Source organism: Mustela lutreola, chromosome 6 (assembly GCF_030435805.1).
Source record: "Mustela lutreola isolate mMusLut2 chromosome 6, mMusLut2.pri, whole genome shotgun sequence".
Lineage (NCBI taxonomy): Eukaryota > Metazoa > Chordata > Mammalia > Carnivora > Mustelidae > Mustela > Mustela lutreola.
In genome coordinates, this window is record NC_081295.1 from 46,424,126 (window position 1) to 46,451,037 (window position 26,912).

Sequence of the window (26,912 nt, forward strand, 5' to 3'; positions counted from 1 at the left end):
AGACACGCAGGGCCACGTCTGCGGGTTCGGAGAGCTTCAGTAGGTAGGAGGTGCTGCCGCGGGTCAGTTGTTCCGTGAGGTGGAGGTGAGGGGGTGTCTTCTGGCGGAGGTGAGTGGGGCCCTTAGGCTAGGCGACTGGAATGGAGTTTCCAGTCAGTAAGGGTTCGGCCTACCGCTGGGCTGCGGGTAGGCTAGTGGGCAGGCTAGCGGACTGACCCGCGGACCGACCCGCAGACCGCGCGCGGGACGCACCGCCCCGCGCCTTCAGAGCGGGCCCGAGGGTCTCGTGCTGGGTGTTCTGGCCCAGAGACCTGGGGCGGGAGGTGGTGGCTCCCGGTTGAGAGTCGGGAAGGGTGCGGCCGTTTGGGGGCTGGAAGGGAAGCGGAACAAACCAGCGGTTGATAATTGAATGGAGGGAGGGGGATGCTCTCAACTTTTTTAGAGTGGTCGCTGTTTGGGCTCTTAAGTGCTTTGAATAAAAGCATTCGCACACTCACTGAAAGTAGTTTTAGGGCCGAAGACGCTTTGAAGGGTGGAAGCGTTTTATCTTTTTTAGTTTAAAAAAAAAAAAATTTCCCCTAGATTTTACAGGACTGGTTTACGCCCTTATGAGTAATCATGATTTATTACCGAATGGTCAGTTTTTAAACAAAGTGTATTGATGTTTGTGAAAGAGATTTGATCACTTTGGATCAAACTAAATTAGCTTGCTGAATACCAGTTTTTTCTAGCTGGACAAAAGCAAAGATTTTTCATCATTTCCTTTAACTTTTGTTCATTGAAGCAATGAAGGAAAATGAAGAAAACAAGATAGGACTGGTGCTCATCCCTGGGCTAATTGGGAATGGGACTGATCCAAGAAGTACATACAGCTGAGGTTGGAAACCCCCAAGTTCCACTTAAAATTGGAGTATGGCAGAGAAGGAATTAGTAGTGGGCTAGGAGACAATTAACTCTAAAATTATAAGCACAGGCCTCTTAAATTAATTAAAGGTAAAAGGAAGATGTTGCTTTCAGAGCTTAATTTAGAAGGGTATCCTGATCCTCCCTTACAAAAATAGAAAAATCCTCTGTGAGGTGTAGTAGGAGGTCTGGGCAGTCTTAGGAAGCTTTTGCCCTTCCCTTTTCCTTTGGGCGTATGTCTCTGTGTGTGGTCTGGGAAGAACAACAGAAGAACCAACAGATTTCCTAGATATTTTGGATATGTAGTCCCAGTTCTTTTGACAGTATAACCTTAGGCCCCATTTGTCACTAACTACCTATGTAAATTTAGGTTATTTGAGGTCTAAGCTTAAGTTTTTCCATTTGTGAAATGAGGTAATCTTGATTGTGTAGGAGTCTATGAGTCTATGAGTGGAATCTTCGTTTTAGTTGAGAGTAGACCATTTAAAATTTACCGTGTCCAGGAATAGCCCTGGAGCCAAAATGAGAGATGTGCTGGGGTAATTGCCATGTGCCCTGGAGGGAATGATACAAGTTGGGCAGGATCTTCTAGGTAAAGTCTACCTCCAGAACTTTATTGTACCATTGTTTTCTTTCTCAAAAAAGTTTTTGTGGGGTTTCAGAACGAGGCAGACCTATTAGTTCAGGGTGGCAGTTGTTGAAACAAATGGTCCTGTAAAAATTTCTTTTGCTTGAAAAATATTCCTTAATTTTGTAGGCATGGATTTAGATGCTGTAAAAGAACACTCAGCATTACATGCCAAGCCCAGTGGACTCGTTCTTCAATATGGGACTGCTGGTTTTCGAACAAAAGCAGAACATCTTGATCATGTCATGTTTCGCATGGGATTGTTAGCTGTCCTGAGGTCAAAACAGACCAAGTCTACAATAGGAGTCATGGTAACCGCATCACATAATCCCGAGGTGACGCCTTTTGTGCTGTTATAAAGCAAACCTTTATTTTTATTTATTTATTTTTTTTTTAAAGATTTTTTATTTATTTATTTGACAGAGAGAGAAATCACAAGTAGGCGGAGAGTCAGGCAGAGAGAGAGAGAGAAGCAGGCTCCCGCCGAGCAAAGAGCCCGATGCGGGGCTCGATCCCAGGACACTGAGATCATGACCTGAGCCGAAGGCAGCGGCTCAATCCACTGAGCCACCCAGGCGCCCCTAAAGCAAACCTTTATTTACAAGAACACATCTTAGTGTCTGAGCACTAGATTTTGACCCAAAGTACAAAATCTAATTCTAGGAATGTGCCTACTCAGTATGTGCCTTTGTATTTGAAATGGCTTTTTCTTTTCTTTTCTTTTCTTTTTTTTTTTTAAAGATTTTATTTATTTATTTGACACAGAGGGATAGTGAGGGAGGGAACACAAGCAGGGGGAGAGGGAGAGGAAGAAGCAGGCTTCCTGCTGACCAGGGAGCCTGATGCCAGGCTTGATCCCGGGACCCTGGGATCATGACCTGAGCTGAAGGCAGATGCCTAATGACTGAGCCACCCAGGCACCCCCGAAATGGCTTTTTCTTTCTTTCTTTTTTTTTTTTTTAAAGATTTTATTTATTTATTTGACAGAGAGATCACAGGTAGGTAGAGAGGCAGGCAGAGAGAGAGAGAGAGAGGGAAGCAGGCTCCCTGCTGAGCAGAGAGCCCGATGCGGGGCTTGATCCCAGGACCCTGAGATCATGACCCGAGCGGAAGGTAGCGGCTTGACCACTGAGCCACCCAGGCGCCCCGAGATGGCTTTTTCTTAAAGATCAATTTATTTTAGAGAAAGAGAGTACATGCGAGGGGAGGAGCAGAGGGAGAGGGAGAATCCCAAGCAGACTCATCACTAATGGCAGAGTGTGACACCAGGCTGGATCTCAACCTTGAGACCACATACAACCTGAACTGAAATCAAGTGTCAGACATTTAAATGACTGAGCCGCTTAGGCGCCCCTAAAATGGCTTTTTCTTAATGAGTGGTCATTTAGCTCATGACTGTAGAGGGTGTGGAGAGAATGAGAGTTATTTCTTGGACTGTGTCCATATTAAAGAAATAACAGAATGTCCTTCCAAGTTAGTTGCATTGAGACAGTATCAGTAACAAGAAGTATTACTTGTGTTAATTTAGTAGGGATTAGAGATTGGAGCCAAGGTGGGGAGAAGGGAAAATATTTAAAAAGATTTAGTGCATTTTGAAAATTTTTTAGACTGGTTTTCTTTTTCTTTCTTTCTTTCTTTAAGTACTTCTTAAAACAATACTGAACTGTTTCCTTCAGTTGACATTCACTCTGAACTACACTTTATTTCTTCCCCCAAATTTGAGCAGAACAGAATTGGGAGTCAGTTTTCAGCTTCTGTCACCCACTTGTGATACATTGGCCAGTATGTGCTTAAAAAGGCAGGGTCATAATGAGAAGGATCTCTTGGTGCCCTCCTTCCCCTCCATTTGTGTCCTGCTATGTAATTGGTGGTGAATTCACTTGCTCTGAATCTTTTTTTTTTCAAAGTAAGATTGGAATAAAAATAGGATTATTAGTAAGATTGATGTTTGTTACGAGGATTTATAAGAAACACCTAGTCCAGTGCCTGGCATGCCGTAAGGTCACAGGTAAAGCCACTCTGCCATCAGTGTCTTATTTAGGGGAAAACAGATTGAGTTTACTTCCTCAGCTCACCCTTGTGAATATGCACAGATGGCTTATTGTTTGCTTTTCTTTTAAGGAAGACAATGGGGTAAAATTGGTTGATCCTTTGGGTGAAATGTTGGCACCATCCTGGGAGGAACATGCTACCCGTTTGGCAAATGCTGAAGAAAAAGACTTGCCAGGAGTGTTGATGGACATCAGTGTGAAAGCAGCCGTAAATCTGCAACAAGATGCCTTCGTAGTGATTGGTAGAGATACCAGGTGACCGTCACATTACTGGTGAAAGCAGCTTTGGGAATTGGACCTAAGTGATTGCGTTAGTTTTAATACTCATGATAGGGGCGCCTGGGTGGCTCAGTGGGTTGGGCCGCTGCCTTCGGCTCGGGTCATGATCTCAGGGTCCTGGGATTGAGTCCCACATTGGGCTCTCTGCTCGGCAGGGGGCCTGCTTCCCTTCCTGCCTCTCTGCCTACTTGTGATTTCTCTCTGTCAAATAAATAAATAAAATCTTTAAAAAAAAAAAAATACTCATGATAAATTGAAAGAATTAAGTGGAACTCCCCTAAGAGGCTCCTCTACCTACCTGGCCTTTTTGTTTTTAGTAGGATGTAGGAGCTAATTTGCTCTAACCGTGTATAGTTGGATAGGTTACCTAATATTTGGAGCTTCCATATGCCCATCTCTAAAATGTTGATGTTAAAGCCCAACACAGAGCTTTTGTGGAGATTACATAAGATAGTGTATGAAAATACCTGTTTCCTGACCTGAGAGAAGTACATAACATATGTCTCCCACCCCTTTACTTCTGGAGATTAACTACTTATTCCTACAGAGGAAGAACCCTTGCTTGTAATTTAATATTTATAGATTCATCTCATAATCTGCGTTATTGTTGGTTTATATATTTATATCATTTTCCTATGCTGGAGTTTTCCAGAAGACAATATATTATCTCTAGGGGCGCCTGGGTGGCTCAGGTCATGATCCCAGGATCCTGGAATGGAGTTCTGGATCGGGTTTCCCTCTCAGTTTGAAGCCTGTTTCTCCCTCTCCCATTCCCCCTGCTTGTGTTCCCTCTCTTGCTCGCGCTCTCTCAGTCAAATAAAATCTTAACAACAACAATATATTATTTCTACATATAGTAGTCCACCCCTCTTATTTGCAGGGGATACATTCCAAGACCCCCAGTGTATGCCTGAAACCATGGATAGTACTGAACTCTATCATGTTTTTCTCTGTACATACATAATTTGATAAAGATTAATTTTTTTAAGATCTTCATTTATTTTAGAGAGAGAGTGAGCGCATGAATTGGGGCAGAAGCCGGGGGGGTGGGGGTGGGAGAGAGAATCCCAGGCAGACTCTGCACCCAGTGCTGAGCCTTAGGTGGGGCTTGATCTTACCACCCTGTGCTCATAACCTGAGCTAAAATTGAGAGTCCGATGCTTAAAAGAGCCACCCAAGTGCCCCTATGATAAAGATTAATTTATAAGTTAAGCACAGCAGCAGATCAACAATAAATAATAATAAAAGCAATGTAACAACATACTATAATAAAGTTGTGAGTGTAGTCTCTCTTCTCTCTTTCAAAATATCTTATTGTACTGTACTCCCGCTTCTCTTTCTTGTGATGATGTAGGATGATAAAAATGCGTGTGTGAGAGAGGATGTGATGTAGGCATTGTGATGTAGTGTTAGGCTCCTGTTGACCTGACAGTATGTCAGAAGGTGGATCATCTGCTTCTGGACTACAGTTGACCTCAGGTAACAGACCATGGCCAGCAAAACCATGGATAGGAGAGGACTGCTTGCCATATTTGGCAGCTTTTGTCTTCCTTTACAAAAAGATACTGTAAAGTGTTAGATGAAAAGTGTACTTTGAATCAGGAGGATTCTGTTTCAAGATTTACTGTGAGATCTCATTTTAGCCCAAGTATCTTTCTAAAGAAAATTTCTAGTCATAGTCTTAATGATAGGACATTAGGATAATGTCTGGTATTTTATCCTTAATGTGTTACCAGAGAGATTTCTAAATACCATTAATTGTGGATTTATAGGTATCAGAAGTGGCCTAGTGACTTATGTTCTGAAACAAATTATTATCCCATGGTAAAGCCGTCCCACATGTAATTGCCTCTTACCAATTAACTAGTTTAAATGATCTAGAACATCATTTTCTGCAAGGCAGTTATAATTATCTCCTTTATTTTCAGGCAGATAATTTGTTCTGATTTTTTCAAATGAAAAATAAGTTCTATATCCTTGGTGGTTTATTTATTTTTTTTTTTTAAGATTTTATTTATTTATTTGACAGAGAGAAATCACAAGTAGATGGAGAAGCAGGCAGAGAGAGAGAGAGGAGGAAGCAGGCTCCCTGCCAAGCAGAGAGCCCGATGCGGGACTCGATCCCAGGACCCTGAGATCATGACCTGAGCCGAAGGCAGCGGCTTAACCCACTGAGCAACCCAGGCGCCCCTCCTTGGTGGTTTAATACCCAGTACTGCATTATATGAAGTGTTCGCATTCAGTATTTATTGCTACTGTTTTTAGATAATGTATATGTTACAGTCAAACTTGAAAAGGTTTCTGGGTGTGGCGTAATTGATGTATTTTTATATTTGTTCTCTAAATTCATTTGAAAGCCAGACTCCAAGAAATATATTGTAAAAGGCTGCTGGAAAATGCTAATACCCTACCTGTATTATCTTTGCAGAGTTTTCAAACTTTGCAGGTTTCAGCTCAGATACTGTGAACCTATTATCCTGGCATTTGTAGCACATAATTTCTGTATTTGTTTTCAGACCTAGCATCTCTTGGTTTCAGGAAGGGGTGTGTTATTTTCTTCCTTTTCTTTTCTAGGCCCAGCAGTGAGAAACTTTCACAGTCTGTAATAGATGGTGTGACTGTTTTAGAAGGTCAATTCCAAGGTATGTAGCTATCCCGAGTTGTAACCCTTTAAAAAACTTAAAACAAAAATTTTTTAAGAAAGTTGTAAAAGTAGTACAGTTTATTTTAGAAAAGTTTGAAAGTACAGATAAAAGAACTTTTTAAAAAATGAACTTCCAGGTACAGGGGCACCTGGGTGTCTCAGTCATTTAAGCATCAGACTTTTGATTTCAGCTCAGGTTATGATCTCATGGGTCGTGGGATGGAGCCCCTTATTGGGCTCCATACTTGCTGAGGATTCTGCTTAAAGGTTCTCTGCCTGGGGCGCCTGGGTGGCTCAGTGGGTTAGGCCTCTGCCTTCGGCTCAGGTCATGATCTCATGGTCCTAGGATTGAGCCCCACATTGGCCTCTCTGCTCTGCGGGAAGCCTGCTTCCTCCCTCTCTCTGTCTGCCTCTCTGCCTACTTGTGATCTCTCTCTTCGTCAAGTAAAAAAATAAAATCTTAAAAAATTCTCTTCCTTTGCCCTTCCCCCCCATTTGCACATGCACTCAATCTCTCCCTCTTTCTCTCAAATTAGAAAAAAAAAAAATTAAAAAAAAAAAGAATTTCTAGGTATAAAATACTAGCTTTTCATAAAAAAAATTTTCTGGGTGTACATATTTTGTTTTAGCTGTAAGAGATTATATATAAGAAATACTGATCTTACCTTACTTTAATAAGGCCAAATTCCTGATATAAAAATCTTTGAAGTTATTTGAAGATGTTCATTCTGGGGAGCTTTTGTCAATATCGTGTAGTCCCAAATAGCTGATCACATGTGGACTCAGATGTTGACCTATCAGATGGTGGAAGATATCTTTGGCCTACCTACATCATCTGATTTTAAGTTTTGGCAGGTAGTTTTATTTTATCCAATGAAGAATTACATGACAGAAAATGGAGACTAGAATTCTCTTCTCTCACTGGTCATGCCCCTTGTAAATGCAAAGGCATTTACATTTAACCTTTCCACGTCCCCTGTGCTCTTCTTTTCAAAGTTAATTTGGCCTCTTCCAAGAGCTCTCCTGGCTTACTTCTCTGCTTTTCTAGGCATTACTTAGCCCATTGCAGGCAGTCTCCATCCTTGTCCCTTCAGCGAAGTAGCCCTCTCAACACTCAACTGAATTCTAATTGCCAAATCCAGAGGCTTTTAAAGTGGCTTTTATTCTTAGCCTGGGGCCTGGGCAACCTGGGAAATGTGTGGTTAAGCTGCAGGGACCTGGCTGACCTCTTGATACGGTGTGTAGAGTGTTACTGGCGCATGTATTTTCCTAGGGAGAAGAGTTGTTGCTTTTGTCAGAGGGATCTGTGACCTAAGAAATAACTTCCAGAATTTATATTTTGAAGTTTTCTAGTTGCTGTCTTATAGCTCTCCATACTGTGACCTCTTTCTTTCTTTCTTGAAGTTTCTACTTCCTTGGCCACTATTCCTTATCAGTCTTCTGTGTGGGCTCACTCCCGCCATATGGGTGTTCCTTATTTCTCTCTCCATTCTGCTTGATTTCTGAATGATCATCTTTACAGCCAAAGCTCCAGCTATGTATAGTTTAACTTTTCATTTATTAGCTTATCAAACATTTTTCACGGCCTGCTATGTACAACCCTCCAGGGAGTTTATTTCAGGCCACTCACAACTTACAGTAAGAAACCCATTTTGTGTCATGATGTGTGTATGTGTACTTGTATGTATAACTGACATAAAAGTATCAAAATGTAATACCTACACTGCATGACATGCATTCATCTGTGTTATTTAAAAAAAAAAAAAAATGCAAAACTGCTGGTCGGGTCTCACTAAGTGGATTCCATGACCCCTCAGGTCTGCAGTTTGTAAAGCACTGGTTGAGTGAGGTCTCCACTTAGGTGATCTGCCCTTACCCCAGCTTCACCTGGCCTAAAACTATTTATACCATCACTTTTCTAATGTTTTAGTCTATAAAAACTTGAGAGTAAATTTTTTATTTTTAACCTTTCCATCATTTCTCCCTTCAGCTTAGTGTACTTGAGGAAATGAAAGGTCAATGTAGCCACAGCAAAAGGAGGATGGGGAAACTAGTAGATAAGGTTAGGGATCATGACATGGGTCATAACATCCGAAGCCTTGTGGGTTGTGGTAAAGATTTGGGTTTTAATTCAAATGCACAGGAACTCCATGGAAGGATTTTATGTATGGGAATATGATCACATTTCCATTTTAAGTCAGTCACTCTGGCTTTTCACTCTTGTGTAGAGAGATAGGAAGGTTCTAAGGAAAAGAGACTGTACAACAGTTCATTTAAGAGTGATGACAGAAAAAAAAAAAATGATAGGAAGAGAATGGAAAAGTTTGAAATTAGTAGTGACTTGAAAAGATTTTGTGATACTTGATGAGGCTAGAGCTGTGAAGAATGGCTTCTTGGTTTCGGGGTTGATCGGTGGAACAGATGAGTTAACCCCATAATAGTCATTTTTTCTTTGAGTAAAAATTTATTGAGTAAATGTTTATTTGCTAATGTTGATGTTGGTCATAAAATCCTTTCGTTCCAGCCTTGAGTAAGTCTTTTGGAATATTGTTTTCCTCTCCTTATACACCTCCACTAAACTAGGTTAAGTGCTGATCTACTTTTTTGAGCTCCTCCTCCTCCTCTCCTGCCATCCTTGTATCAGAGCCCTAACTGCCTTCATAATTACCATTTCTGTTGTATACCTGCAGGGCTCAGTAGCTTGACTTTTCATCTATAGTCCAAACTCTTGTGCTTGACTTTGAAGACCTCTGATGGCTTTAGTTACTGAATATTTATTAAATATTGGTTCATCTCTGCTATTTCTTCTGTTTCTTGCTTTTGCTTTTGGTGCTTTTCTTGTGTGGTTTGCTATTTTTGACTATAAGCTGCTTGTTTTTATTGGGAAATCATTTGTGGAACATTTTTGAGGTTTATGGTGAAGGCCTCTTTCTGTGGCAAAGTTTGGTTATTGCTTTTGCTTGGGTGGCTGGGGGTGCTACCTGACTGGTAGATGACGAGTTGCTTTGACGATGAAGTTCTCCTGGACCCCTGTGGTTATGTGATTTAGGCTAGAAATCCGGGGAGGCCTATCTGGTGACAGCTCTTCAGGGATGGATTATCTCCTGCTCTTCGCGGTGTCAAGACAAATCTCCTAGGAGTGGGCACTTGGAGCTAATTCCCTTCTGACTCAGCCTTGCACTGCAGAATAGTTCTTGATGCTTCCGCTTCATGAGGGGCTGGACTTCTAACTGGGTTTCCTTCATCTTGGGTCAGCACAGATTTTTGTACCAAAAGCAGTAGGTGAATTTATGGTTTCAGAGCAAAACCGGGTTCCCAGCACTCAAATTTTGGAGTTCTTTCTTCACATTTTGACCTTAGTCCTCTATAACTTATTGTCTCAGCAGTGCTTTATAAAAAAGAGATACTTCTTTTATCTAGCGGTTTTGGTAGTTTTCAGGAGGAGGGTTCATCCGAATTACGCAGTTGTTATTGGAAATAGAACTGTTACTATCTTCCTATATTGCTCTATTTTTATGTTACCTGCCCTTATTAAATGATTTTTTTTTTTAAGATTTTGTTTATTTGACAGAAACACAGAGAGAGAGCACACAAGCAGGGGGAGTAGGAAAGGGAGAAGCAGGCTTCCCATATAGCAGGGAGCCCGATGTGGGGCTCGATTCCACGACCCTGGGATCATGAACTGAGCTGAAGGCAGACGCTTAACTACTGAGCCACCCAGGCACCTCTAAATGATTATTTTTTTTGTCATCAGTAGTAGTTCATATTTCATCTGGCCTTGAGTATATGTCCAGTGTGTGTGTTTTTCTAACTACCAATAAATTTAATTCTCTGACATTATCTACCCAGAGGGTAGGTTTAGATCCCACAGGTAAAGGGTTCAGTGCCACAAGTCTCCTCCCCTCCCCCATTTCAGAATTCAGTCACCTGGGCTTCTGACACCACCCTCCTCCTTGGTTTGATTAGTTTGCTAAAGTGCTCCCAGAACTCAGAGAAACATTTTACTTACTAGATTACCAGTGTATTATAAAGGATAGCACTCAGGAGCAGCCAGTTGGAAGAGCTGCAAAGGGCAAGGTATGTGGGAAGGGGCATGGAGCTTCCTTGCTATCTGGGCAACCACTTTCCCCAGTCTGCGCACATTTACCAAGCCAGACCCCAGCCTTTTGTTTTTTTTAATGGAGCCTTTATTACATAGGCATGACCAATAAGTGATTGGCCGTTGCTATTTGAACGCAATTTCTACCCCTTCTTTTCTCTCCCTGGAGTGGCAAGGAACCCAGAAATAAGGGAGAGGTTTAAAGTTCCAACTCTCTAATCACTTGGTTGGTTTCCCTGGCAACAGCCCCATCTTAGGGGGCTCTGGGAGCCTTCCTTGTCATCTCATTAGCATAACAAAAGACAGTTAATTCCTTGTTCTGATCACTTAGAAATTCTAAGGGTTTAGAAGCCCTTCCAGCAATGGAGACAAAGACCAGTTTTCTATTTCTTACTATAAATCACAACATCATAATGTAAGTTAGTTGTAATGATTTCAGTGGATATTTATGCATATTTCTGAATAGTTTGGAAATTAGCATTTAAGTTTTCTGAGATGTCTTTTTTTTAAAGATGGGTCACTCAAATTCATATGGTATGAATCCATTTAAACATTTTTGTTTGCTTGTTTATTAAGAAATGTGACAAATTGCTTTTTGTGTTCCTCTGACAGATTATGGCTTATTAACAACACCCCAGCTGCACTACATGGTGTACTGTCGAAATACTGGTGGCCAGTATGGAAAGGCAACCATAGAAGGTTACTATGAGAAACTCTCTAAGGCTTTTATGGAACTTACCAAACAGGTGAAAAATCTCTTGAATGTGGTTTAGTGTTTAAGCAAATGCTTAAAATAACATCTGTTGAATAATTTAACTTATTTTGTCACTGTTTCCTTCTTCTTCTTTTTTTTTTTTTTTTCAAAAATATGGTGTATTTTCGTTATCTTTCTAGGGCCCCACAAGGTTTGACCCTTGTATCCTGCTGAGTATCTGTTGGCATTTACTTGGCAAGGCATATAGTACATTCAGAGATCATTGGGAGAGAAAACGTGGGGTTCTTGTGGTTTCATAAATACTCATTCAGATGCATTTTCTTGTAGGTTTAATAGTAGGTGCTGTTGGCACTGTGACATCTGATGTGTTCACTGCTGAGAAAGATTTTCCTCTGGGTCGATTAGCTTCTTTTTTTTTTTTTAAAGATTTTATTATTTATTTGACAGACAGAGATCACAAGTAGGCAGAGAGAGAGGAGGAAGCAGGCTCCCCGCTGAGCAGAGAGCCCGATGTGGAGCTCGATCCCAGGACCCTGGGATCATGACCCGAGCCAAAGGCAGAGGCTTCAACCCACTGAGCCACCCAGGTGCCCCATGGGTCGATTAGCTTCTTAAACCTGGTTGAGATTTGGGGGTTGTAATTAATTTGACCAGCAAATACTGAGTGCATGTTGTTAACCAAAACAAAGCCCTTGTTCTCATAGAGTTTATATTCTGAAGTGAGGATGGGCCAGAGAGGAGACTGACAAGGAAAAACCCAGACATGCCCAGTGGTATTATGTGCTGTGAAGAGAATGACAGGCGTTATTCTGCTCTTCTGGCTATATACTCTTTGCCACATTTGAATGCCTGTCATGTAATACAGGCTGTAGTAGTATTTTAAAGGGACCCCACTTAACTGAGGCTAAATTTTGACAAAGCTCCATTTCCATAAGTTTTTCAGTCAGTGAAACTATTCTAGTGTCAGCATCCCGAAAAAAGTTTTTAAATTTTACTTTGGTTTTCTACAGTTTTCACCTGAATGTGTGTACCCTTTTGTTTCCCAGGTTAAAATAGATAAGTTAACTGAAACAATGGAAGATGTTTACATATAACTATATGTGCTTTATGTTTCACTCTTTTATAACTTGAGATTTTTCTTCTGTGTGTCTTTTCCTTTTAAGGCTTCTTGCAGTGGAGATGAAAATAGATCACTTAAAGTTGACTGTGCAAATGGCATAGGGGCCCTGAAGCTGAGAGAAATGGAACACTACATCACCCAGGGGCTGTCAGTTCAGCTGTTTAATGATGGGACCAAAGGGAAACTCAATCATTTATGTGGGGCTGACTTTGTGAAAAGTCATCAGAAGCCTCCACAGGGTATGTAGAAAATTTGTTTTTAGAGCTCTTTGAAACCAATCTAATTTCCAGATGGAGGTGGCCAAGTGAGTAAAGTCATGCAACTAGTCCTGGCTGCTGCTTGAGACATCTGGGAGTCTCCTTACTTGGCAGTGCCATACAGAACATGGTCTGCTCCCTGCCCGTAAGTACATGGCTCCTATTTTGTGTAGGAAATCTCTGGGGGTGGTAGGGAAGCAAAATCACAAATTGGTGTTTTGGAGCCATGATTCTCAAGATGGTAGCATGCATGAGAATCAGCAGGAGGGCTTATTAGTACAGATTCTTGGGCTCTGCTCTAGAGTGTCAGATTCTGTAGGTCTGAGGTAGGATTTAGGTACAATAAGAACTTGCATTTCTATCAAGTGCCTAACATTCCTTAATGGTGCTGGTCTGGGACCCCACTTTGAGAACTACTGATCTAAAGGACAGCAATAGTAAGTGGTATTTTTCACCTTATCTGAATTAGACACACTGTGGAAAGGGGATGCAACTCTGCTTAATTAGAATTATCTGTAAAATCACTATTTTCTACAGTTGGTATATTAGGAGGAAAACTGTTCTGTAGACTTTAGTTGTACTAAGAGGTGTTCTATGTTTAACTGCATTACAGATACTAAATTGTTAATGGGTGGTCTTGCTTGGCTTGCAGGTGTGTTTTGTTTGGTCTGCTGTGTTTAATTGTCGCCATTTAGAAATTATGTGATTTTACTTAAATATTGAAAATTCTGGCCTTTTTTCAAAATCAGAACATGTCCACGATCACATGGCAGTCATCGAGTGCCATGGAGTGGTCCTGCCCATTTCAGACAGGACCTGCATTCTTCGGAACGCCACAGACCTCATCCAGTCGCCTCTGTCATTTATGTTATTCTGCCTCTCTGTATAAGCACTTAAATTTTTAGTTTAATCCACCAGTTTGAACTCCTTTTTATTGAGTTGTTTTGACCTTTACTGACACTTTGGTTCTGTCCATTCACTAAATATTAAGCTCTTCCTCTCCCTTGCTCTGGGCACTGGGATGAGAAGAACAAAGGCAAGAAAAATGGAGCTAAAATTAAATCTCTTTACAACTCGTAGCCCATTAATACCTGAGACACGCAGAGTGTGACATACCTCAAGAAACTCAAGGCTGCCTTCATGTTGATGTTTACTAATAGACTAAAAACAACTTTATCTTGACAATAACCAGATCGCCAAGGTCCTGTAAACCTCACTTTCAGCATGCAGAAATTCTTTAGAAACTTATCTCTGATCATATTCTCTCACACCCCCATACCGGTCCCGGTGCAAACTTAAAGTATATAATCAGTCATGCCTTAATCCCAGTGCAGCTCTTTCTGATCATGGGTCCTGTCCCTGCTATAATAAAAGCACGTCTTTGTACTTTAAGATGTCTCAAGAATTCTTTCTTGACTGTTGCACTTGGTAGCCCCACATTACAAAGCTGTAGTATGAACAAAACCATAGGCCCCACTCACTTTCCTGAAGCTTGCATTATGCCCTATAGGCAGCCTTATATTTGTATTCCTCATGGAGTCTTTTTTTTTTTTTTTTTTTTTAATTTTCAGCATAACAGTATTCATTATTTTTGCGAGTGCTCCATGCAATCTGGGCCCTCTATAATATCCACCACCTGGTGTCCCGACCTCCTACCCCCCACCCCTTCAAAACCCTCAGATTGTTTTTCAGAGAGTCCATAGTCTCTCATGGTTCACCTCCCCTTCCAATTTCCCCCAACTCCCTTCTCCTCTCTATCTCCTCATGGAGTCTCTTGTTGGATTTGTCCACCTGATTTGTCCTTAGTCATGACTAAGGAACAGCGAAATTTTCTAGTAAGTTTGACATGACAGTTGCTGAGATTTTGATAACTTTATGTAAATTACACAAGCAATATTTCTCTTGCGGATTGTAATTCTTTGCTCTTAGTTACCAGTGTTTCTTGTTACTGATGGTGTGAACAAATAAAAACCACTTCTGTTAGAATTAAATAAAAACCACTTCTATTAATGGGATTGGCAGGGAGATAAACCATAAGAGACTCTTAATCCCACAAGAGAAACTGAGGGTTGCTGGTGGGTGGGGGGTAGGGAGAGGGTGGTGGGGTTATGGACATTAGGGAAGATATGTGCTATAGTGAGTGCTGTGAAGTGTATAAACCTGGCGATTCACAAGACTTGTATCCTTGGGGCTAATAATACATTATATGTTATTTAAAAAAACATTTCTAGTAGAAATAAAGCACATCATCTATTGCTGATTATTTTTTATATGTAAAGGACATCATAGTACTAGGTTAGTTGAATTCATGAATATCTATAGCTTTCAAAAAACTATATGGGAACCTGTCTTGCCAAACCAACTGGCTTATAAAACAGAATTTTATTATATATCAAGTTTCAGCATAGAATTATTATATCAAGTTTCAGCATAGAATTCTTTTCCAGTTAGCTGTGAATTTACCCTATAAAAACAAATAATAAGCCTTTATACTATTTCAAGATTAAAGATTAAGACATTGGCTTTTATTTGGAAAGATAATTTTAAGTACCATAAGGCCAGTTTTGATCATACTTTAGTGAAATATTTTTCCCTTGTAACTAATGTAAGACAAAAAACTTTTTATATGGAGGTTTATTCCCATTTCTGTGACTGAAATGCATTTTAAAATTCTGTGTGCTAGGAATGGAAATGAAGTCTAATGAAAGATGCTGTTCCTTTGATGGAGATGCAGACAGAATTGTTTATTACTACCTTGATGTAGATGGTCACTTTCATCTCATAGATGGAGACAAGATAGCAACACTAATTAGCAGTTTCCTTAAAGAGCTCCTGTTGGAGGTATGGTGGGGTGATTGACTACCCTTTAAAACAAGACTAACTGGTGACTAACAGGCATTTGGATGTCTCAGAGGCACTGTTCTTAAGGAGTTCCTTACCTCTGTGACCAGAAAATACAAAAAGATACGGTAATTTTAGTCACTTCAGCATGGGGCATTTGGAACCTGAAGGTAGTGCCCTTCTTCTTTATACTGGCAGTTGTGATTTGAAGCTTCATTGGTTTCCTCATAACTGACTTTAATGAGAGTTCCAGCATCACTCCCAAAGCCTCAAGTTTAAACATAAAATCTCATCCTCTGAGAGCTGTATTTACTATGTTATAATATGCTTAATAATGTGAGACAGGTTTATTCTGTTTTGCTCTTTTGGAAATCTCAGGCCAGCTTTATGTATAGAATGTAATGAGAAGTAATTATTATAATATGGGAAAAGGTATACTTTAAGAATACAGTACAGATTTTTATTTAAAAAACGAGAGAGCAAGAAATCACAAACTTTAGAAAAGGATTCTTCACGGAATTTAAATAATACTCAGCTAAAAGTATTTTAGCTTTTTTTCTGGCATTCATGTAAATTTTCATTTTAGGCATTTTATTGCATAAACTAAGACACAGCTGAAACTGGGTGACGATTTTGTCATCCTTTAGAACTCATATGTTTGCTTTTATAGTTAGTGTCTTTACCTTTGATGGCCAGGCAATTATCATTGTTTTTATCTAGATTGGAGAAAGTTTGAATATTGGTGTTGTACAAACTGCGTATGCAAATGGAAGTTCAACACGCTATCTTGAAGAAGTTATGAAGGTATTGAACCATTTCCATTTTCTGGTAGCATCATAATCTAAGATATTTCTGTGAGGAAAACGAGGCCCTCATGTAGGTGAATGAATGTAATACATGAATGTAATACATGAAACTGAGCTGTTGTCCATTTAAGGGTAAGTAGAAGTCAAAAATAGGAAAAAAATGGTCACTGATGTGAAAAGAGAAAGAGATTCTCCTGCCTCCCTTTTAGAGCATTTCTTTTAGAAAACTTATAAATTCTTTCTCTGCCTCTATAATGGCTGTAAATCTTTTTAAAGGCTAAGCAAGTTTCATAGTTCAGGAATGTTTTCCATAAGGGTCTGGAGTCCCCTCATTGAAACGTGAACTTCAGGGAAGATAGCACCCCTGTCTCCCAGGCCCTTGAGAGTTTCCATTTGTTAGAGCTAGGAGCCAGCCACTTCACTACTTCTTGTAGAGATATGAGAGCCTTTATTATTCTTTTGGTAAGGACTAAACACTGATTGCCAGCACAGTTATCAGGCATATTTACAAGAAACCGTGTGACAAATGGCCCCGTAGAATGAGCCCATTCAGTAGGCATAGGGACTATTGCTTTGGGGTTTCACAGTGGGGGAGACGGACCAGGTTCAAGTTTTGATACAACAAGGAAAAGTGGAGATTTTGTAGCCAAGGAGCAAGTGGGGAGGGTGCCGGTAGATGGAAAGTTACTGAGCAGTCATCGGGGTCAGGGAGGATTCTGGCTAAATCTACCTTAACTCCTGTAGGCAGGCTGGGTAATGAGATGTTACCCCGGGGATGGTACAGTGTGAGGACTCTGATCAGTTATTGAGGGTAGGACATTCTTGCCGAGGAAGACAAGCCCGGGGACAGGATCTCTTGAGGCTCACAGGGAAACTTTGGTCTGAGGATACAATCTATTAGTAGTTTTGCCACCAGCTGACTGACCATCCTCTATACCACACTCCCTGCTGCATGAGTGAGTGAGAGGGTCCATGGCCACAGTTAGATGTTTGCCTTTACTCTTTCTCACTAGTTAGTGTATTTTCCAACTTTTGTGTGTATCCCTTTTCAAATTTCTGCATTTTACTAGTTTTTGTTGCCTTTTCATTCTTTTTTAAGCAAGACTGGCAAGGTCAGATTCTTGTAGAATCTGGATAGGTGAGGTGAAGAAGTGCAGCAGGGAGATAAGGACTGGGAACAGTACCCACCAGGCCAGCTGTTGTTGCCTTTAGTCAGATTCTTCGAAGACAAGCTGAAAATCTGAATTTTTATGTGAACCTCTTTTTAAGTCTTGGCAACTGATGCAAAATTCCAAAGAAATGGGCACACAAAATAAGACACATCTGAAGGCTGCGAGTTTGTGACCCGATTTAAGTATAAGATTCCAGTAAACACATTTGGGCCCTCCAACTGGCCCAGTTGTCTGCTTGTCACAAGGATTATTCCCAGTACTTGGGTTACATGTTTTAGTAATTTCTTACATTCTATCGTAAAAAATTTTTATAGGTAAGCTACCCTGTTTAAGAAACTGAACACAGTAGAAACTGTTAATCATCAGCCCATTCTCCTATGTATGAATGAAGTAATTTGAGCTCTAGCCTTTCCAGAGGTCTTTTTAATCCAGTCAAATGCTGATCTCACTTGATCTTGGTATTTGCAGTCGTGCCACTGTCAGTCTTAACCACTCTTCTCTTTCAGATCTATCCAAGACTTAGGTTGCCCAGTGTTGCTAGTCTGACCACCATAATTTAATGGGATTAGTCCTAGAAATCTCCTAATCAATCTCTTTGAACTTTCTGAGCCAGGGGATAGCAAACAGGGGCCTGTGGACCAAATCCAGTCTGCCACGTGTTTATAGTTTTATTGGAATATAGCGATGCTCATTTGTTTCTGTATTGTCTGTGGTTGCTTTTATACTAGTGGCAGAAGTGAGCCATTGTGACCCAGATCATACAGTATGTAAAGCCTAAAATAAACTTATCATCTGGCCCTTTGTAGTAAAAGCTTGCAGACCCCTACTGTAAGCCATTCTCCTGTAAGCCATTCTCCTGTAGCTGAGCTTTCTACAGTTAGATCATGTCACTCCCCAATTATAATCTTTCATTATCTTATCTGGGAGCTCTTTCTTGCTTTTTCCTTGGCTGTGGGCTTCTACAGTGCCTTTTCTCCTCCATACTAACACCACTTTGTATTTTAATTGCTTAAATGTCTGCCTCAGTAGCAAGCTCCAGGAGGTTTGTTCCCTGTTCTATCCTTAGAGAGTAGGTACGTAATAAACATTTGTCCTTGAATAACTGCTGTTATCTTTCTTTTTAAATATCTCTCATAGGTACCTGTCTATTGTACTAAAACTGGTGTAAAACATTTACACCACAAGGCTCAAGAGTTTGACATTGGAGTTTATTTTGAAGCAAATGGGCATGGGACGGTAAGTCCTCCTAATCAGCTACAACCAGCTTTAGCTGAACTTTTTTAGTATGATGGGGATTCTGTATCTGGATGCTAAGAGGCTATATCCCCCTTTGTTGAAATGATTGGTGTGATGGTAGAGTAAGATTATTTGGTTAACTTACTATATTCCTATGTGTTGTGAGAATGGTTTTCAGATTGATAGTGATCCTTGAGTATGAAGAGATGATTGTTTCTTAAAAAATATGCAGTTCTTTTTTTATAAGCAGATCATCTACATATTGTTTAAAATCTTTTCTTTGAACTGGCCATAGGTGGTAAAAGGAAAATTCAGTAGCTGTGGCGAACTGAAGTGTTGGAACGCTTGGGAATTAAGTTATGAACAACTAGAAATGAATGTAATTAGCCATAAGCATATAAAATTTCTAGGGTGCATTTTGTAGGTAGAATGTTTAAAAAGTTTGAGATATAGTTCATATACCTTAAAATTCACCATCTTGAAGTTTATCATGTGGCTTTTAGCATATTCATAAAGTTTATTTTTTTTAAACATTTTTATACCTCAGCTCATTTCATAAATGGATTGGAGGTGGCCAATAGAAAATATGTTATCTAGGTCAGATTATTTTCCTCCTTAATTCCGAGCTGGCTTCAGGGGTCTTGAACATAGAAAAAAAAGAAGTTCTTAGGAAATGCAGTTAAAATATAACTTCAGTGATCTAATTAATGCTGAGATTGATAAATGATTTTAAAGGGCAGATAGTAAATATTCTAATCTTTGGGCCATAAGGTCTCTGTTGCTGGTGTAAGGTGAGTGAGTGGGTATGGCTGTGTTCCAACAAAAACTGATCAGAGTGTACTTTAGTTTACCAACAAACATCTATTTCCATCAAGTGCCAACTGTAGTGTTGAGCCTTGGAAGGCACTAAAATCATGGCCAATGAATTTTAAAATGACAGGAATCTTGAGGAGCTTGATGTATATAATATCCTTGGTACTATTTGCCATAATGTGATAAATATGATCCTCTACTTTTACTTAGCTTATATCCTTGAAATTTTTAGGACAAGAAAACTGCACTACTTATGTTGAATTACGTAGTCTTCCAAGTAAAATGGATACAGATAGGCTTAAAAATCTGGTTGCACAGGATGGCTGCAGCTGGCCGAGGGGCAAACACAATGAACTCATTATGTACATTGCCTCTGCCAGGGGTATTTTCCAGCTCTTTAAAATTTTGATAACCAGTTTTGTAATTTATAAATGAATCCCCCCCATCAGTAGTATCTTTTTGGGTTCTGATTTGATCTTTTTAATTTAATTCATTCTAAGGCTACCATTATTTTTCCCCTCAGTTTTTCCAGATTCATTGAGAGTTTTCAAAGTGGTTTAGCTAGGATGCCTGGGGCATGGATAGTGTTTTGTGATTTTGTGTTTTATTACAGGTACTGTTTAGTAAAGCTGCTGAAACAAAGATAAAACAACTAGCAAGAGAATTAGAAGATAAGAAAAGGAAAGCTGCTAAGATGCTTGAAAATGTTATTGACTTGATTAACCAGGTCAGAGCTGGGAAGGGGGGTGGCAGGCTCCTGGTTATTTTTAGGTTATTCAGAAGACAGAATAGTATGCTGGATAAATTTTTTTAAAGATTTTGTTAGAGCGAGATCGATGTGGGGGAGAGGGCAGAGGGAGAAGCAGACCCCCAGGGAGCAGGGAGCCTAATCCCAGGATCCTGATACCATGACCTCAGGGGAAGTCAGATGCTTAACCGACCGAGACACCTAGGTGCACCTGAAAATAATTAAAGTAGCAAAGTTCTGGCAGCTTCCTTGCCACAGTGGTATATATAGTTGAGATTTACACTGAAATGTGGCGATAGGACATTGATATGCTTCCCTCCTCCTGTGTTTTATGATTAAAATTATAAGGAGTTGCTTCCTCCTAGAGTCGAGTCAGCTCTCGAGTCTCTGTATATGCATTGCATCGTTGAGATTAGAGTCTACAATATTATGGCAGTGGAAGAACAAAGAGTGGGACGAGGAAAAGTGGTGGAACTAAGATTTATCTTGCACATACGAGGCACTCGACATACCTCATTGTCTTATTATCCTTGCAGTAACAGAGGGAGGTGGGTTATTATAATTCCCATTTCATAAATGAAGAAACCAAGGGCTCAGAGTTACTAAGTGAAAAGTATGGACCCATCTTCAGGTGTGTCTTTCACCACTTTACCCCCATGATGCCTTCTGTTGTCATGGTACGATATTTCAAGGGATCTAGTTAAAAAGGAAAATTTGAGTCAGAGAATGTTAATACTGGAACCTTAAGAGTTACCCATTCTAATTTACAATGAAGATGAGAGGCATGTTTCTCAATAGCTAGTTTCAGCGTTCTTTGGTGTAACTCATTATGGCCTTCCATTCCCTTTTCATTTCTCCATCCACTCTAGTTCAATAATCCTATGTGGGGGCAGGAAGGAAGCACAGGATACTGTGATTGGTGATCTAAACAGAGCATTCATATCTAAGCTTTGCTAGTGTTAAAGTACTTTCTTCCATTATGTCTTGTAGACAGCTGGTGATGCTATTTCTGACATGCTGGTGATTGAGGCAGTTTTGATCCTGAAGGGCTTGACTGTACAGCAGTGGGATGCTCTTTATACGGATCTCCCAAACAGACAGCTCAAAGTTAAGGTGGGAGCAAGATTTTAAAATGACTTCTTTTCTGAACATTAACTAAAATGTATTATCTCCAAGCTTTACATAAAATATTTCCTTTGTTTCACATTTCATTGTGTACATATATTGCATAGAAAATGCCTTATATCATGTTATTTTCTCACATCTTCTTCAATTGTTTGAGACGTATTCACTTTACAAACTTTAAAGAAAAAGTGATACATATGATTATTTATAATGAAGATTTTATTATGGAAAGTTTAAAACATGTAAATGGGAGAACAAAATAATGAAACCCTCATGGGCTCAGCGTCAACAGATGTCAGCCGTTGTCCTTCACCGCTCTCCGTCTCCCCCTTGTCATTCGGAAGCAATCCTGATAGCCTTTCATTTCAAATGAAAATCTTCCCTTGGCACAATTCTTGGTTCCTATGTACTTTCCTGGGGCTAGATGTTGCTTTTTTTTAAAAGGCATTTCATATAAATGTCTGTACAGATTTACACCAGTGTCTACATCCACCAACAGAATTTTGAAAGACAAAGGTAGACTTTGTGAAAGAAAGAGGTAGTAAAGCCGAAGTTCACACAAATGGCTACTGATTGTTCAGATTAGTTTTTGGCATGTTTAGAAGATTTTTATCATGATCCTCTTACATAACAGGTTGCTACTCTCCACTTTATAAAAATACTTATGGTTATTTATTTAGTGGCTTAAGTCCTACAGTACTTACTGGCCATTATTTTAATGGTAACTGTAGAGACAGAAGAAAAGCTGTACAACTGGTATTAATAACTAATTTTGTCAGAAATAAAAAATTGTAAAACTTTTTATAAAAGATTTTAATGTGCGAACTTGGAGCAGGTAGAAAGGCAGAGGAGAGGGAGGAGAGACTCTCAAGTCGACTCCATGCGGAGCTTCATGTGGAACTCGATCTCATGACCTTGAGATCACAACCCGAGCTGAGACCAAGAGTCAGATGCTCAATCCACTGAGCCACCCAGGGGCCCCATAACATTTCAATGCAGTTACATTCTGTGCTAATTCTGGTACCTAACTATTTGTCAGTGTTGCACCTGGGGGTACAATAAGCTGAGATGTAGATCTGTTACTATTAAAATGAAATGGCCACAGTATTTTGGTAGGAATTGTGTTAAAGAGGTCAGGCTTCTGCAAGGAAGTGCGATACAGTGATAAATAGGACATGTTTGTGCATAGGTTGCAGACAGGCAAGTTATTAGCACCACTGATGCTGAAAGACAAGTGGTTACACCTCCGGGGCTACAGGAGGCCATCAATGACCTGGTGAAGAAGTACAAGCTTTCCCGAGCTTTTGTCCGGCCTTCTGGTACAGAAGATATAGTCCGAGTATATGCAGAAGCGGACTCGCAGGTAAGCTAGGACAGTTCTGTTGAAAAAATGTGCCGTGAGAGTCTGACAACATGGGTGGTGGGGGTGGTAGCGGGAGAAAAAACTACTTTAATAGTGTTAATGGTATCACTATGATAATTAAAGGTTTAATGTCTGAGATTTATGCAGATTTTTAGGTTCATATTAATGCAAAATTATTTTCATCAGTAGTTGAACAAAATTAGACCCACTCAGTTTATTTTCCCAAATATTTTTCTTTTGATTTATTCCAGACTTCCTGAAAATGCCCTATTTCTTACTATGGCATGAGTAACTAACAGAGACTTGGTTTGCTTTATGTTGCCTGAAGTGGATTATCCTTTTCCCCCTCCTTTAAAAACATAATTGTGCTGCTTTATGAAACAACCAGCTTTGAGGTCCATGTTTAAATTAACTGGTACCAGTAAATTAAATTTACTGGTAAGATGATTAAAATTCCTCTTTGGACGTTTTTTTATTTGAGAAAGTGAGTGCGCAAGTTGGGGGTCGAAGTTGAGGGTGGGAGACAAGCATCCGCATGGAGCTGGGTGTGGGGCTCCATCTCCCAACCCTGAGAGCGTGACCTGAACCGAAACCAAGGGTCAGACGCTTAATTGATGAGCCACCGAGGCACCCCTTTGTCTCTCGACTTTTGTTTTCTAAAATAATTACCTTTCAACAGCATTGCCTTTTGGTATTCTCCAGATGAGGGTAAAGACCTCACGGTGTGGATTTTTAAAATTTGCCCTCTTCACACACCGTCATCTTAAACGCTTGGTAACAGTGTTTGCATAGCAGAGGCAATACAGAGTGGGTTGAGTAAGCCCTCAGACGGAGGCATTTTATAAGGGAGCTGGCAGCTTTTTGGCAGAAGCCTAGGCCATCTGGGATCTTAACAATTACTTACTCTTAGGCCAGTTGTGGCCTTGCTTCTAAGGAGTAGGTTTGGTTGAATTACTGTTTCAGAATGATGACCAAATTAGACTATAAAATCAGTTAAGGACTCACCTGCCTTAAACAAGTGGAAAACTCAAAATCTTCTAAGAGTCTTGAAATTTGTTACTGAAAAAAAAATTTCATTTGAATATGTTAGTGAAACAAAATCAAGAAGTTCCTTCCCCTTCCCTCAGAATTGCAAGTTACCTGATAGATGCTAGTGCCCATCTAATCTCCTTTCGTGTAATCTGCAGGAAAACGCGGATAGCCTCGCACATGCAGTGAGCCTGGCAGTATTTCAGCTGGCTGGAGGAGTTGGAGAAGCACCCCAACTAGGTCTCTGAAGACAGTTTTTATGATCATGAGAAACTGGATTTTTGAAAAGTTTTTACAAAATAGTACTGCCATTACTGTGACAGATTCAAAGACATTTGTAATCAAAATGTTTACAATGCATCTTATTAGATTGCTTCTAGAATGGATTGTTTTTCTTAAACACTACCATAGTAATTGTTTAGAAGTAGGTAAGCCTTATACTTGTTAAATTTCGTTTTTAAAAATTATCCAATTTCAGTCTCACTAATGTAAAGCACCTGGGCTTCACTATGTGTTTCAGTTGTTAACTTTCTAATACATGCAGGGAAAATTCATGAGGGCTGCTGGAAAATTAAACCTTATTATCAGCTCCTGGGAATGCCTTTTCCATCGCTTTACGTAACCACGCCCGCTATTTTGCAGGATTCCCCACTGTTCATATGAATGGGGAGGGTGGAGAAGACTTAACACAACCAGTTCTTCCACAGCAAAATTTAGGATGATTCTTAAATGACTTACCTCTTTGAGGAGCATCACCAGGAGTTCCAAGGTGTGAGATGGAGACTGTGCGTCTCTACTCTGCACGGAGGTTGAAGTACTGGTGCTACATTTGGGAGGATGCAAGGCCTGGGCTCCGGTTATGCTTTACTCCGCTTAATGAAGGTATGTGGGAGAAAACGGTCATACATGACCATGCCTCTCACAGAGAAGTGACACCATTCGGATACTAGAATGTGGTCAAGAACCGAAAGAAGATCCCAACAAATCTAAATTGAACAAAGCCTGACCAATAGCAAAATATGTGCAGTGTGTATTTTGCAGGTTTAAGACAATTCAGGACAGTAAAACAGTGGACTGTAGATGTATATATAGATCTCTCTCAGGCACCATAATCAATATGAGCCAACAATATTTAAACTTGATTCAGGCCACATTCAGACATTTGCTTGTATTTACAAATATTTAAATTAAATACAACCTGAAATGTTTTGTTACATACAAAAAAAGAAACTATACAACTCAGAGCAATGTTTGTTTTAAATAATTACATTTACATATAGTTAAATGGAACCACTTGTAGTGCTTCAAGTTTTTATCACCCCTTCCAGGAAATCTTTTTCTACCATCTCTTCTATTTTTTGCCTGGCTTTGCTGGAAAATGGTTTGTGGTTTTCCAGTTTCATGTCCTTGTTAGGGAAGGTGTTTGAGTAGAGGATGGGGCTCCCTGAGTGGCCTGCACATCGGCTGGTGACTTTGCTGTTGAAGACTTGACTGAGCACGTTGAAGAATGGCAGGAGCTGCTCGATACTGCGCACGGCGCAGATGGTGAGCAGCAGGCGTCCCGGCTCCCAACCCAACGTTCTCCCTGAGTTGTCTTCCTCCGGATTTTTCTGTAGAAGACACGGGGGATGGTAATTAACGGATGAGTACAGTCCACGAGAACATTTCAAAGGTATAAACACCAGCAACGGTTAACAAATGCAAACGATCACACTAAGTCTCCATTCCAGACTTGATTAGACTCTTGCTTCTAACTGAAGCCTCTTTGTGCCAGTTACGAAGTGTGGACAGAAGAGTCCCAACACTGCAGGCCCATTTTCCAACTGGAGTGCATGAGCACACTTCGTTAGCAGAATTCGTTTTTTGAGAGGGAGAGTCAAAAATTAACAGTTTATGTTGTGCTTTGCATATACTCAAAAAGCTCCCAGATTCTGGACTCCCACGCAGGTGACCCAGGAGAAGAGAAGAAGGTTAGGAAGAGACAGCAGTCTTCTCCATGTCACCACTTGTAAATCAGGTAGGTAGTTCCCTTTTAGCCAAATGGCTTATACTTGCCACAACAGGGTGGCAGGCTTCAAAGTGATCAACTCAGTATGAGAGAAAGTAAAGGAACACTCGGAGACGCACTGCCATCTGCTTCACTGTGTTAAACAACATGGGGAGGAAAGCTGGACCTGGCGTCAAAGCAATAGGGTTGGTGTTACGGCACTGCCTTTTACTCACTGAGGGACATCCTTGGGTAAGATACAGAAAGGTTCCTCATTTTAAAAAGTGGGGAAGTATAATCTATCCAGCAGAGAAGTCAAATAAGAACGTAGGTGAAAACTCTATCAACTAAATGTCAATGCAATTAAAATATCTTGTGTACCAAGAGGCTGATTTAAGAAGCCAACCAGATTATACAAAGATGTAGACCTCAGTCTATCTAGGGAAAGTTCTGAGAGAGTTGGAGATGTCTGAGTTAGGGCAGAACCACAGATATAAAAACACAGAGTGGAGAGAATGAAGATAGACATGGACTGGATAGAAAATGGGGGAAAAATCACCAAGGGGGACTTAAAAAGCAGAACTACAATCTGTCCTATTGGTTAACAAATGGATTTTGCCTTCTCAGACCAGATGCTGCTGAGAAACTTTTAAACTGTTAAACTTAAAAACTGTTAATTTTTAATAACACTAGTTTCCTAGTAGAGAGAGCAGATGCAAAATCCAGCTTTTTTCTTACGTGTGATCACAAGCTGTGTTTGCTAACTTAAAAATGAAATCCTGAGAAAGGAAAACAGACTGAAGTTATAATAGGAGCAAACAAAAAAAGATCACCCAGTTCTCTATAGCCAGAAAAAAAAAGAAAAAACAGCAAGTATTTAACCTCCAGTCTAAAATACAGGATATAGAAAACCGCTTCCTTTTGCTTAACTAGAACACTGGCTTTAATGAGTGTCCCAGACTGACTTTCTCATCACTGGCAACCATTGGGTGGTGGACCATACCACCTTTCCAGTCCCCTAAGTCAAACTGCAATCCCACAGTGATTAAAAAGTAAATAGACATGAATTTATCCTGAGGGAAAAGGCATGCTTGAA

The 26,912-nt window shown here is 40.2% G+C and overlaps 2 protein-coding genes across 12 annotated transcripts in view; one reads left to right on the plus strand and one right to left on the minus strand.

The window, feature by feature from the left end:
* The first annotated feature begins 3 nt into the window (after positions 1-3).
* PGM3 (phosphoglucomutase 3) lies at positions 4-24,427 on the plus strand. Of its 2 annotated transcripts, XM_059177198.1 has the most exons (13): positions 4-109; positions 1,661-1,866; positions 3,653-3,837; positions 6,436-6,503; positions 11,217-11,350; positions 12,483-12,678; positions 15,380-15,537; positions 16,258-16,341; positions 18,653-18,751; positions 20,178-20,291; positions 21,303-21,425; positions 22,627-22,800; positions 23,988-24,427. In XM_059177198.1, exons 2-13 carry the CDS (start codon positions 1,663-1,665, stop codon positions 24,075-24,077), a joined length of 1,629 nt encoding a protein of 542 aa, XP_059033181.1. In that variant the 5' UTR covers positions 4-109; positions 1,661-1,662; the 3' UTR covers positions 24,078-24,427. The 2 variants fall into 2 exon arrangements, with proteins under 2 accessions (XP_059033181.1, XP_059033182.1); XM_059177199.1 differs by lacking the exon at positions 4-109 and having other exon boundaries at positions 1,735-1,866; positions 3,657-3,837.
* DOP1A (DOP1 leucine zipper like protein A) overlaps positions 21,639-26,912 on the minus strand; it is a 105,257-nt gene continuing 99,983 nt past the window's right edge. For 8 of the 10 annotated variants that reach the window (XM_059177186.1, XM_059177194.1, XM_059177191.1 and 5 more), the window contains 3 exons: positions 23,941-25,439; positions 23,806-23,859; positions 21,639-22,816 (listed from right to left, as the gene is read on the minus strand). In XM_059177186.1, the coding sequence (XP_059033169.1) occupies positions 25,134-25,439 (306 nt within the window). In that variant the 3' untranslated portion in view covers positions 21,639-22,816; positions 23,806-23,859; positions 23,941-25,133. The remainder of the gene's footprint in view (positions 22,817-23,805; positions 23,860-23,940; positions 25,440-26,912) is intronic. The other 2 variants (XM_059177188.1, XM_059177189.1) reach the window with 2 other exon arrangements.